Source organism: Orbicella faveolata, unplaced genomic scaffold (genome assembly GCF_042242905.1).
Source record: "Orbicella faveolata isolate gen_17 unplaced genomic scaffold, um_ofav_v1 contig_46, whole genome shotgun sequence".
Taxonomy (NCBI): domain Eukaryota; kingdom Metazoa; phylum Cnidaria; class Anthozoa; order Scleractinia; family Merulinidae; genus Orbicella; species Orbicella faveolata.
Window position 1 is genome coordinate 2,924,373 of NW_028301576.1, and position 13,587 is coordinate 2,937,959.

At 37.6% G+C, this 13,587-nt stretch overlaps 2 protein-coding genes across 2 annotated transcripts; one reads left to right on the forward strand and one right to left on the reverse strand.

Annotated features, from left to right (window-relative positions):
• The first annotated feature begins 807 nt into the window (after positions 1-807).
• LOC110057516 (radial spoke head 14 homolog) lies at positions 808-7,501 on the forward strand. The gene is made up of 10 exons (XM_089277890.1): positions 808-970; positions 1,680-1,785; positions 3,251-3,337; positions 3,564-3,625; positions 3,770-3,919; positions 4,752-4,900; positions 5,524-5,640; positions 5,950-6,061; positions 6,632-6,694; positions 6,870-7,501. Exons 1-10 carry the CDS (start codon positions 878-880, stop codon positions 6,954-6,956), a joined length of 1,026 nt encoding a protein of 341 aa, XP_089134016.1. The 5' UTR covers positions 808-877; the 3' UTR covers positions 6,957-7,501.
• LOC110057534 (sodium channel modifier 1-like) lies at positions 7,128-11,451 on the reverse strand. The gene is made up of 4 exons (XM_020764128.2): positions 11,031-11,451; positions 10,268-10,338; positions 9,158-9,246; positions 7,128-8,562 (listed from the first exon to the last, which is right to left on the reverse strand). The coding sequence occupies exons 1-4, from the start codon at positions 11,079-11,081 to the stop codon at positions 7,991-7,993; spliced, it is 783 nt and encodes a 260-aa protein (XP_020619787.2). The 5' UTR covers positions 11,082-11,451; the 3' UTR covers positions 7,128-7,990.
• Positions 11,452-13,587: the final 2,136 nt, after the last annotated feature.

Here is a 13,587-nt window from a genome sequence, read left to right on the forward strand (position 1 = left end):
GATTATTAATCATCCTTGTCAGATATTCAAATGCACAATTATACCTTTTTTTAAATTTGTTTTTCGGTCATTCGATCACTTTATACTTTGCTGAGTCAACTTTCACTCATTAAGTATAGTTTTTTGCTTTAAAACTTAAAATCTCTTGTATGTGAACGGGTTTTGTCCCCAGAGGGGGGGGGGGGGGTACTCCCTTATATCGAGCTTTATAGGTATGTGCGGCCCCAAAGTTTAGGATTTTTCAGCCGCTTTGGTCATAAATAGGGTATCGATTTTGGCCATTTTAGTCTTAAATAGGGTATGGTTTTAGCACACTAGTCTTGCATTGGGTGTGTTTCTTAGAAAAAGCTACTTTTTCATCGTTATTAATAAGACCGTCAACAAAAGCCCCTTATAACTTACGTTTAGGACAACTGTGCCAGCCGTGCGCAACGGTCATAAATAGAGTATCGAATTTTTGGCCAGCTCATAAATAGGGTAGCAAAAAATTCGCAGATTTTGGTCATAAATAGGGTAAGGGTTTGGGGAAGTGGGCCGCACACCTCCACCCAACAATTCTCAGAGTACCCCCCAGGGGTCTTGTTTCACTTGACTGCGCTAAAACTTTTCTTGAGAGTGCCCTTATCCATCAAGGCGTCGAAAACTTATTATTGAAGTTTTCGTTGCAATTTGTGGCTATTTCCACCGTTTTTGGCTTTCTTTGCCACCTCCTCTAGAAGGTGGTCTGACTGGGATTTCCTCGCCAGTGCGAACTGGGGAGACCATTTTAGGACTGCGAAGGACTGGGACTACGATGGTCACGTAGCAACAAGGGACCGCCATTTTTGTTTTGGAACAAATCCTCCACAGAAGTTCTCTGAGAGTTCTCTGCGACAAAATGGCTCACACTGTTATATCCATGAAGTTACCTCCAAACATAGATCCAACAAAATCACGAATTGCCTATGGAGATCGTGCACTGCCTAAACTAGTGAGTATTGACTATTTTGGAATGAGCTTGACTGTAGATTTCGTTCGTTCAGACATAGGTTCAGATGTGATAGAAATTGCTGTCCTAGATGTCTGCAAGTGTTGAGCTCAGCTAGATATGATCAGTTATCTTAGCCGAATTATTTTACTCCTGAAAGTTTAAATGAAACCAATTGAGTTTTTTCAAGGTTGTTTGTTTGTAATATGTTTGTAAAATGAGTACCACGTTTGTGTTTATCTGTTGAGGACTGTCAGATGGCACAGCTCCTAATTGCTTCATCAAAACTTTTCATTAGGATAGCTCCCTTTTTGAAGTTGCTTAAGAGTCTTTAAACTTCTCGCTATATTTAATGATTAGCGCTTAAATGGCCCAAGTACAAATGCACGTGTAAGCTTATTGTTGTATACAGAGATATAACTGTACTTGACAGTAGAATCATGGCATATATGATCAGATGAAGATTGTGCAGGGAGTCAGATACTGCAGATTGCAAAGGTTCTGCAGAGTTCCAAAGCTTGAACCATGCAGTAAATTGAACTCAGTGAATAAAACACTGCACATTCATGCACATAGTGACCACACCAGCCATTGGGGCTGTATTCTAATGTATAGAGCCAGTAATGGGCCGTAAATGCTGGTCATGATAAATTTACTAATATTTTAATGTCTTTCTGAAAGATAGCATACATTTTTTGCTTGATCCACGCAGAACCGTGAATTAAACAGTCCAGACCTTTTAACACGCCAAAGAGCGCTGATGTCACTTTGTGATGTGATGCACAATCCTGAACACATATCTGAAGGACTCAGAGTTGGTAAGTTAATGTATGGTGTGTAGAAAAAGGTACATCCATTCATGTTCAATTGTTGGCAGCCCAGTTGTTGTTGTGAACATCCTCAATTACTGTGAATGACTATTCATAGTCCTCAGAAGCTAACCTTACCGAGTGGTATGCATGTACTGAAATGTTGATTGCTAAAACATGTAAACTGGAACACCCAAAATCTGATTACATGTAGGTTAGGGTTAGAGAAATGGTTATTACTTTTAAACATGTACTTACTAGTCAAGTGACGCTTTTGAGTGGTTTACCATGGAATATCCCACAAGTCACTGGTATGTTCTTGGTATACACATGAGCCATAGGCCCGGTTCATACGGCGCATTTCTGCTGTGTGGAATTCAATTCAACGAATTAAATTCGACAGAAATTCGACGTCTGAATCAGCTGCCGCATTTCTGCTGCATGTTCGACTGGTCTTGTCGCATTATCCGACAGAAATGCGACACCGATTCAGACTTTGAATTTCTGCCGTGTTGAATCTAATGCATACATTATGTTAATGTATTGAGCATGCGTAAATGTTTTCCCGCTAAAGAAAAAGAAGAAACTTGGCCATTATCAACCCAATGCAACCTGAAAATATTGCAACACATACTGCTCCGTTGTCAGCCTTCTTCTCGTTCCATTGGCGGTCAATTTTTCGCAAAATTAAAGTCCTTCATCGCTCAGTATTTTTGTCTGCCATATTGAATACCCTACGTTTAAAACATTTTCCGCTGGCTGACATACCTGACAGTACAAATTCTGAATTTAATGCGACACAAGTGCAATGTATGAATCGACGGTTGCGTTTCTGTCACACTTAATTGAATTGAATTTGACATGGTAGAAATGCGATGTGTGAACTGTGCCTTAAGGCGAGTGTGTATACCAAGAAAATATGAGTGACAAGTGGGATATTCCCTGGTATACCATGAGAGAGTGTTGCATAACTATTTTACACAATGTCATAGAAAATATAGTGGTCAACACAATCATTGCGACATTGCACCGAGCATGATGGGAAGGTTGGATGTAAAACAGGCAAATAAACAACTGCTTTCCTGTATTCTGATGGGCTGTATTTTCTTTGGCATGGTTAAAGTTGGTTATAACAGGTTAACTTTTCTTAAGGGTGCTCTGGGGATTGTATTATGTTCCAGCATTGCCAGTTTCGGTATTATAGCCATATGTGAAGTGATTGATTTAAAAGGCACTTTAACTTCATGAAATGGTTAATCATTGTTATTAATAATTATTATAGGTGTGTTGTTACTACAATAATTACTTTCAGTTCATGCATATAAACACTTTGCTACATGAAGGTGCCATTTGCAAGTATTTGAATCACATGCAGCTCTAGACTAAGAAAGCCATTTTCCCCAGTTACATGTACTCCACAGAGTGAGTCACGTCCTACCAAAAACCAATGGCTTGTGAATTTTTTTGTTTCCAGGGATTGGTGCAAGTTTAAAGTCTCTGCTAAAAGACTCTGATGCTACTGTGAGACACAAGGCCACCGAAGTGCTTGGTATAGTTGCAGGTATTGTATTCAAGTTTCAGATTTACCAGTCTAGAAAAAACGTACAAATTTGTACATGAAAGCACAAGTTCGTCATAATTTGTATATTTAGAGTAGCAACATTAAATTGTATAATCCAGTTTTGCTGATGGAGAAACTCAAAAAGGGAAAAGATTGGAAATAAATATATATGTAGCATCATTTGTTTTGACAGTTATTAATTTTTTAACACCAATCACATCTGCAGGCCACGCAGTTGGACGAGATGCATTTGTTGATCACAAAATGATTGTACCATTATCAGAACTGGTAAGGACAATATTTACAGCATGTGCGTATTATGTATGACCAAATAATTTTGCGTGTGTTGTTTACCTGATGTCTACCGATTGTGTGTTAAGGATGATATCAAAGAAGCAGTGACTATAAAGGAATTTTAACTTTTGCCCTCAGTTTGATGACAACGTTTATCAAGCGAGAAGGAATGCCCACCAAGCAATAGAAATGTGTGTACACATGAGTCCAGGCACTGAAGGAGTCGTTGATGCTAAACTTGTTCCTGTATTGGTTGGAAAACTTCTTAAAGAAGAAGATGAAATCAAGGTTTGTACATGTGTCTGTGCATGACCACATGTAGTACACTGCCAGTTACACAGAAGTAGGTGGCTTAGGAATCTGTCTTGCATTGAAGTAGTAAATTTGAACAGTGCTGTTGAAGCCAATGAAATTTAAACTACCGGTAAGTTGGCATCAATCACTAATTTTGTCTGTTCCAGTGGTTAACAATCACACTGCTCAAACAATGAGATCACAAACTCAGATTTTTTTTTATATTGTGCTGTGTGTGGTTGAAAATTCTCACGTGGCTCTGCTTGAAGTCATAATTTTGCACTAGAATATGCTTAATTAAGGTGGTTCAAAACAGTAATATTTCCGTGAGATGCCTGGGTTCTAGTGTACACTTCAGCACAAGGCATCATGTGATCAACCGAGGGGTCGGGAGATAGCACGCAAGATTTAAAGTTTACAAAAATCAAAACAAACATGGTGGCACAAGGCCTACTTCTTAAATCTTTGTATCTGCCAAGTTTAGTAAACTGTGTGCATTATTGCAGTCAAGTTTGTTGCTATGCAACAGGACAGTTCAACCTCGATTTATAACTTAAATATGATGAAAGGTATGGTGGAGAGTTACCTTAAAAAAAATAGCACAGCCATTCAGAACAGTACATTTCCAAGCCTGAAAAATCACACCTAGTTCTACAAGTCTAAAAAAAAAAGAAAACTGTTTTGAGCCACCTTAATACGGTATGTCAAATAAACTCTCTGAGACATTTGTAGATTAATAATTTTAGTAAAATTTCCTAAACAATTTACACTGTAAGTCCTAAACAAGTGTGTTTTAACGATGGCACTGTCTTGCTTTACATCCTAGGAACTCATCTTAGACACCCTTCATTACTGTATGACGATAGAAACCCAGTCAGCATTAGAAAGTGGAGCTATGGAAAGCTTCACGAAATTACTTGCACACAAAACAGCAACCATCAGAGGAAAAGCTGCTAGGGATGTCATGGATTTGAGGTAAATGGTTATAGTAAGTTAGTGAGCAGTGTTTGAACAACAAAAGGAGTGTACAGTGTAAATTCAGGCTTTTCCATTACATGTACTGTACATGCATGATGTGCTAAATGCTCTTGTTTGTTAATTTTTATAACTAATTTGCTTATTAGCAGCAAATGTAAATTTTAGCCTGCTTGCAGTCCTTTCTCTTAGCATCAGACACAAGCTTATTCCTGTGAATACAAATGCATTAAGTGTGAAATGGACTTGCAGGCCTCACCCTTGTCTGGTTCCAATCTCTTCTTGTCGTAATCAAAACTCTCACCCTGTCACTTTTCTTCATTTGTGAAAGAAATTAAAACAGATTGGAAGCAGTCCACTTTTAACTTGAAATCGAATCAATTTTAACAGAGATTGAAAAAGTATGTCTTTGAGTATTTTATAGAAAATTAGGCATATAAATTAAGTTAAATTATTAATGTATAAAATATAGTTTAGCATTTCAAGCAGTCTTACATGCTGCCATTCTCCAGGCCGCAACAATCATTTATTACCAAGGTGAAGGCTCCATGAACATAAAATAAACTCCAGGACACCCCATGACAGAAACATGTCTAGTTACAGTTTTGCATTTTTTTTTGTAGTTTTCCATTGGATGGTAAGGATAAAGCAGTTGATGTAGGTGCAATTCCTGAACTGGTTTCCCTTCTTGCTGATGATAATACTGATATCAGGGCACAGGCTGCGGGAGCCATTATGACGTATGTTTTAATTCTGACTTATCTTGTCTTAAACAATTAGAGGGAGTTTAATTAATAAATTATGATATTTCTGCAGGTTTGTGAACAAATTATCAGTAAATAAATGTACAATTTGATGATTGGACTACCAGGTATGGGTACCTTATCACTTAAACTAAGGAGAAACAATTATGTTATTTATTACTGCAGCATTTTTTATGGCTTAATGGCTTGCTTATTATATCAGAGTGAGGAAATAGCCAAAACTTGTTAAGTTTGTATCCAATGTGTACATTGAAGAAAGACATATTTTTGCATTGTCTTTCCTAGGATCACAATAACAACTAAAGGGAAGAATTCTGCAATTGAGGCAAATGCAATTCCAAACCTTGTGAAGTTGCTGGATGATCCAGAGAGTGAAGTTAGATTAAACGCTCTAAAAGTAAGTTATCACCCAACTTCATTCAGTTGTCTACAAATAACAGACAATAGCTCTCAGTACTTAGATATTTTGTTCCGTGGTAAACTTATCAATGTTTAGTTTCCATGGTAACCATGAAGGGAACCAAACTTCTCATTGTTTGTTTTTGGAGGTCTAAAATCAATTGGATATTAAAAATGAAATCTCAGCAACCTCTTATAAATCAGTTTTTGCAGTCACCTTATCAGGGATGTTACTTTCCATGAAGGTACATGCTAATGTCCAAATATAATACTTGTACCTCTCCTCAATGCATAAGAATGGCCAGCCAGCTACATTTTGTTCCAGTGACAGAAATTACTCCTGAAGGTGCTCAAAATTCAAGCCAACATCTACATGTATGGGAAATGATTGAGACAGACTGAGAGATTCTGTGTGCACATGGCAAACTCCTTAATAATCTGGGGGAGTTGTTAGGTGCATCAGAAGCAGTTTTAACATTTAGCTTTATTTTCAGTTGATAAGTAACAATCAAGTTTGATTCTGTGCAGCATTTTTCACTCATGCTTACCGGTACTTTTAATTGTTTAGGCAATTACAACGCTTGCAGAAGCGCCATTAGGCAGAACAACATTACTAGCTTCAGTAAATGAGGTATGTATAATTTCTGCATTCTTCATTGTATAACTTCCTGTAGTCTACATGTAGCTACTTTTAAACCTGCAACCTCTGTAAAAGGCCATATAACATCAATGCTTGTAAATGTGGGAGACAAGTTTACTGAACATGTGCACCATTTTGAATAATTCCCTGTCATCTTCTGCCGCAGGTGTCAAAACTTATCCGTGATCATGACAGCCCAGCTGTGAGGAAGGCTGCACAGATTGCTGTTCAAGTTATTACTTGGAAACCATGATCAAAATCTGAATAAAAGAAAAACTGTATATTATATAATAATGATAACCTCTACAGTTTTAAAATCTTATTTACCTGTAAATTAAGGTACTTGTCACTTATCTTAACACTGGTAAATGCAGATGCAAGACCTCCCGCCAAGAGGTGTATGAATTAGGTGTATCACAATACATACATGTACAGAATCAAGTTTATTAGAAGCACTTGAGATTTTACATAACAGAGCTTTACTTCTGTACCACATTCATAGTACATTTATCAGTTGTTAAGTAAGGTTCACATAAATTATCAAGGGTACAACACTCTTTAAAATTCAATGAACCCGTTAAATGGAGTTTACAGTGAACATGTATGTGTGATATTTTAAGTGTAACCTATACTAAACAACTCATTCATAAGAATTCCTTTTTCATGGTTCCTCTAGGAATACATCTGACTGTGTATTTGTACATCTAATGCTTGATACAGATCTGTAAGTAACAACTTACATTGTTACTACTCAAAATAAAAGACTGAAATAAAATCAAGATTCATTTTTTACTGACAGTTGCTTCATTTGACCTTGTCAAAATCAGTTAAATGGTTAATGTTAAAATTTAGATGCCTTTTCTGTAGATTCCATTGTCAATTTTGTAAGGCATAGCCAATATCCTTGTGACACCAACTGTTACAGTCCAGTGCAGGACTATTACATCCCTGAAGAGAAACATACATGCACTTGTCACATGGTAGAGAGGGCTATCTTCAAGTTTTGATTCACCTGTAGCCTTGATCTTCACACCCTCGACAAACTTGTTACTTTATGGGTGAATTGTATCAAGGGTCCATCAAGCATACACAGTGTAACAGGTCTTATGGGTTACCACCCTTCATAACAGCCCTGGTAGAGAGGTCAGACAGGGAGATAATTTCTGCCTTCCACCTTGCTCTAATCTCTTGCAGTTGTCTTCTTACTGTTAGAAGATAATTATATTTGATGACCTTATAGTTCACAGTAATTACTCTTGGTCAATGCACAATGTTGTTCATCGCAGCTTATGGTGGTGGAGGTGGTTCATCTTCATCGGAATCAAACTCGGCATCCTCGTCCTTATGCCACTTTCCATCCAAACCCATGATCCATCCAGCTTGTCGCAGGCGAGAAAAATGCTCTCTCCTAGCCTGTTCACTAGGACTTAACTCTGCCTTTTTCTGACTACTTAAACTAGATTTCGCACTTGAAGATTTCACAGGTTGATCATTCTTCAGAGGCTTTGTGAGGAGTTGAGTCTCAGCTGTTGGTGTGCCCCTCACTGAACTTGATGAGGTTTTCTTTGATTCTGTTCTTTCTAAGCTAGTTGTTGTGGTATCCTTTATATTTAGGTCAACAGGTTTCCTAGACTGAAAGAAAGGCACATTGTTTGGTTTTCTTTCTTCCTCTGGATCCTGTTTGAAAATCAACTCTGTTGAGCCTTGAAGGGCAAGCTCCTTTTTCTGTCGTGTGATCTTCAGTAGTGGTGCTGCTTCTTCACTGGGATCAGCTGTAAGGGTCTCCATGTACTTCATGTGTTCTCTTTTTTGCCGCAATTCAGCATCTTCCCTTAACTTCTCTAGTCTCACCTTGGCATCTGGTAGTTTAAGATAGAAGCAAGTATTGCTAATTTTTATTTTTGTATCATGACTGTACATAGGCTTAGTCTCCAGCTGTGTGTGTTCCGGTGTGCATGCAATACACCCATGGCTGGAGACTGAGCCTACACTACACCATGTAAATGCTTTTAATACAAAGGTTGGTTGACGTACATGACTTGCATCTAATGTGCATGAAGTTTTTTTTTCTTAAATCTGGATCAATAACAATAGCCTATGAAGAGGCTCCCTAGTTGGGCACAGGGCAAAAATGAGATTAGAAAGCCAGACAAGCCAAGATCTTTTTCCAGACCGCAATCTTGACATGTTGCTCTATCTAATTTCTTCACACTATGCCCCTTATCTTAGGGAGCCAGTTCCCGGGCTAAGCAACAATGACAACCTAAATCAGCTCAAATATGTGACCAGCAAACAGTTCTGTGGGTTACAACAAAGTCAAAATTAATGTCAGCTCAAGATATTGGCAGATTAGAAGGCCTTATGCGTCCGATGGTACGATGAGGACTGATGATGATGAAGATATTGGCAAATCATAGTCACCCCTCCACCCACTTTGAATTTTTATCAACTTACTTGATAAGTGTTTCTTTCCTTGTCGGTGAATACTTAATACTGCCACAGTGTCAAAAACAGGACAATGTTTACATACAAGACAGGCAAACCTATAGTGAGTAAAAGAAAGGCCACTTAGTCATAAAGGAACACTGTAGGGATAAATTATTATTATTATTATTGGAGGTCAAATGGCTGAATACTGTAAGGTGCTGAAATCAGGAGGTCCCTGATTCAACATATCTTCCATCTTGAAACAATCTGGACTAGTTTAGTGCATTTGTACAGTAGTGTATCTAAGTCAACTGGCTAGTCCCCCTCCACCATTCTATCAATTTGCAACACTAAAATAAATTTGTTTTTTAACAGTGCCTACAATAAATATTAACACAATGGTATTAAATCAAGGCTCCCTAAACATTGTTTATTTACTTTGTTTAGTATGTACAGTCACAATGGTTGGTACATGTAACTGCTGCATTGGATTTGCATAGAAAGGTCTGGCTTCAAATCAATCCCGTGCAGTTACACGGTGCCACTGACAAAAGCTCAGGTTCTGATATTTCTTCCAAGTCTGTACATGTACACTTTCAAACTCATCAAAAATTCATCTTGAGTTTACACAAAGGCAATCGTAACCAAAGCAGAATCTGGATACTAGCATAGATTTACATCATATCTTAATTTCTCCATTTTCTCCTTAGTTTTAGTTCAAGTTAAGAAGATATGTTAAATTGCTCAGTAGTGTTTTATTGCTCTCTAAATACCTTAAGTTTTATCAAAAATACTCCAATGCATATTGTATTTTCAGTACTCTCCTCTCAGTGTTTGGAAATGTCTCAGTCTTTTGAATTTGGAATAATTAGTACATTCCATTATTTCTTTCTGTAAGAAATCTGTATTAAAGATGATTTCCAGTCCATACTGCACACTCTCAAGAGTTTGTTTAGGTTTTTTATTTTGTAAAAATCAAGCAGCTGGAAAAGGAATTTGAAAGGCCTCAAAAATAAGGTATGTGGTTTGTAATGAATAACATCGATTCACATTCCATCGAGTGAGACTTTTAAACATTAAGGTGCTGAGACTGTGCAGTACTGACTGGAAATCAGCTTTAATTAACTGAATCTCTACCTTCCATTCTTCAAAAGTGTGGCTTCATCTTCAGGAATATCTTCTAACAAAAGCTCAGTTACTCTCTGTTTCTATAAAGAAGCATGCACTAAATTAAAAGAAAAAAAATATAAATGTACACTCACTACAAGTACATATACACTGTACATGTGGTGAGGCTGACTGTGGAGGAATAAATCTTATCTCTTGGCAAAAGTTGAATCACTTTTGCTACTTGTCAGTAAAGCTTAAAATTTCAGCCTTTTAACCAGTTTTGGCAGTTGAAAGACTTCACGTCATCATGATCAAATTCAAACAACGAGGTTAATAGTTTAAGCTGATTAGCATGAGTGAGCAAACAGGCCAGAAAAATTACAATCACGAGCTTGGTTATTCTCTAAACTGTACTATACAACAAATGGTACAATTAGTTAATCGCATCAATAACAAATTTCGAGGTTAAGGAGTCTATCAGAGCGTCTTGATAAGTTTCACGAACAGCAAAACCAGATACAAGAGGGGTAGCTTAGAATGCAGAATATTTAGGTAAGCTTATAAAATTATATCGTATTACCATTCCCATTAATCAAACCGTTGCCACTAACCAACTAAACAGGTCTGTTAACTTCGCTTAGTCTCAACAATGCTCCAGTTACCATAAATATCACTCAAGTAACGATCATGTTGGCCTGTTTACGGTTACCTCTAGATAATTTTTATGTCCAGTTCCATCCCCACCCTTAGCAAAACCTCTCAGTACAATAGGATGTAAAAGTGAACAAACCTTCTGCACTCTTAGAGCTGTAGGATCATCGCCAATTCTTTTGAAAGACATCTTTGTTGGAAAAACTCATCCACTTGGTCCACCATATTGTTTTCTGTGAATAATTCAGCCAGCGGCTGCTTTGTTATAGTGGTAAATACGTCATGCTATAGTGTAGCGAACATAAGTATGGACTCCTTGGTTTATGAACAGCCTCAAGTAAATTACTTTATATGATAATCAAATGAATGCGCGCACTCTAGCAATAGCAAATAATAGACCACAAGTTTCTATGATTTGGAGGCATGATAAACCACTTGGGATGTTGGAAGAACACTCGAAGAATTCGTAAATCACGAGCCGCAGGCGAGTGATTAACGAATTCTTCGAGTGTTCTTCCAACATCCCAAGTGGTTTATCAGCCTATAAACCATAAAAACTTGTTGTCTATTGCTTAAATAACTTAACTGACATGCCTCAGGTTTTTCATAATGTTCTCAGTCATTTACTATCACATTTCATCGGATATTTCGCTGTAACAACAACAACAAAAAAAACACTTCATTTCACGTCTGCCTACCCCGCGAGCAGAGCCTTCTTTGATCTTCCTCTACACACTAGATGAAAGGTACCATTGATGCTAGCAATTCTCAAAACAGGTCAAAGCAGACCATTTGGTCTCGTAAAAACACGCCCGAAGAAAAATTGAAGCAGGAAGATCGAAGGAGACTCTGCTGGCAGGGTACGTCTGCCTGGTGTAAAGCACAAGTCATATCCATTGTCACGCTACTTGTTCATTCACTAGCTTCAATCATTGTTTTCTTTTTACTTTTATCGCGCTGTAGTAAGGCTGTTATTTCGAACTTCAGTTTTTAATCTCTTCTGAAATGGCGAGCTTCAACAGTACAGCTTTCTTTGGTATCCAAAAAGTTTTCTTGTCATACCGGGTAAACAAAGTGTTCGAATCGCTTTGGGTGAGAAAACAAAACAAAACAAAAACAAAACAAAACACAACAAACAAACAAAAAAGAACAAACAAAAGAACAAACAAACAAACAGAAAACAAACAAAAAACATCAGTTTATCAACAATCAACACTGAATTCAAATAATAAGTAAATCTTCCTATAACGAGTCGGGACAGTAGAAGAAGAGGGAGAACTTTATTTAACGACGATAAAAACACTTTACAGTTAGCACTGACAAACTAGTGGCCCTCATTATATAGCTCTGCCTTAATATCAATACAATTTAGTGTGTGCGTGGTTTTGCAGTCTTTCTTGTGCTCTCTCCGATTAGAACCGAGGTCGATTTTACTAATGAGCGATATCCATTAATCACGGTGACTATGATGTTTGAATGCGCTGCTCCACACTGGAAAATTCACCTTTGTACTCGTGATAACATTCCTGCAGTTGACTAGCAAAATATTTTGTCCTGTACATTATATTATCCTCCACAGGCTAGTAGGCGGATGTACGACTGTGGAGTACCCCACGCTTATCCCAGATTACTACAGGAAAACACTACTTAATTAACGTACTCAGCTCCCGCACTGATAAAAACTTCCAATTAGTCTGGTGACGGATATTCGTTCCGGTCATTATCTTCCCCGGATATAATTATCCCTCTCCGGTCGGTTGTAAGCCCCCGTACGAAGCTGGATAAGCCAATGAGTTATGAAGTGAATTTTCCGCTATTTAATGCCGGGCCTCTCAGATCTTCAGTAAACCCCCGTTTAAGGCATTTCCGTTCGCCAGTTACGCGAATCTTCTTAAAATGTCATTCTGGGGCAAGTATTGACGTAAGCTAAGCACCATTCTCAAGAGGCAATAACCGTGAATCATTTTAATCTTTTAAATCTGTTTTAAGATTGCTAGATTGTTTGAATTCCTGCAAAATAAATCTTACATCATGAACTATGGCAAAAGAATATAGTTGAATAAAAGTGAGCTTAAGCAAACCACGACGACAACGGCAACGAGAACGTCACCAAACAAAAGATTTAAGGTGGCCGAACACAGTTTTCAAGAGCCTATGCCTAATTCACCATTACTTTTAAGCTATTTATGCTTTGGCGCTCGTCTTTTGCAAGAGTCAAGGTTAACCACAGAAAAGTTTATTCTCGCATTTTGGCTAAGGTGTGTGCTGTTGCCATGGCAACGGGGCTGGTTAAAAACAAGGCTTAAAAAATGGTTTTTGTTTATTTAAAAAAAATCCAGTCGTTAGATTTTTTTCATCTTTTGCCCAATACGAATTGACATTAAATCCCTTCTGTCAACACTGTTCTAATAAAATTTTGACATAAGCGATTTTCGTAATTCGCCGTAAATCGTTTTCACCGCATGTTCTGTATTATTAAAAATTCCCTATGTCAAAATTCAGATTTTTTGCGATAGATCATTCACGTGGTTTCTGAACTATTTTTTTGCCAAATTTCTTGAAATTCTAACGACTGGATCGTCAGAAATCCGCAAGTTTCTGCAAAAGCAATCGGTCTCAATTTTTCGAGCAACTGCGCATGCGCTGCATTTAACTGGGTTCTTTCGGTAAGAAAGAAAAAGCTGAGAATTGCTGGG

Coding starts and splice junctions, on each gene's coding strand:
- LOC110057516 (XM_089277890.1), top strand. CDS start 878: ATGGCTCACACTGTTATATCCATGAAGTTACCTCCAAACATAGATCCA. Junction 4,901..5,523: donor AGGGATGTCATGGATTTGAG/GTAAATGGTTAT, acceptor TTTTTTTTGTAG/TTTTCCATTGGATGGTAAGG. Junction 5,641..5,949: donor GCTGCGGGAGCCATTATGAC/GTATGTTTTAAT, acceptor TGTCTTTCCTAG/GATCACAATAACAACTAAAG.
- LOC110057534 (XM_020764128.2), bottom strand. CDS start 11,081: ATGTCTTTCAAAAGAATTGGCGATGATCCTACAGCTCTAAGAGTGCAG. Junction 10,339..11,030: donor CAGCTCTAAGAGTGCAGAAG/GTTTGTTCACTT, acceptor GCTTCTTTATAG/AAACAGAGAGTAACTGAGCT. Junction 9,247..10,267: donor ACACTTTTGAAGAATGGAAG/GTAGAGATTCAG, acceptor TACTCACTATAG/GTTTGCCTGTCTTGTATGTA.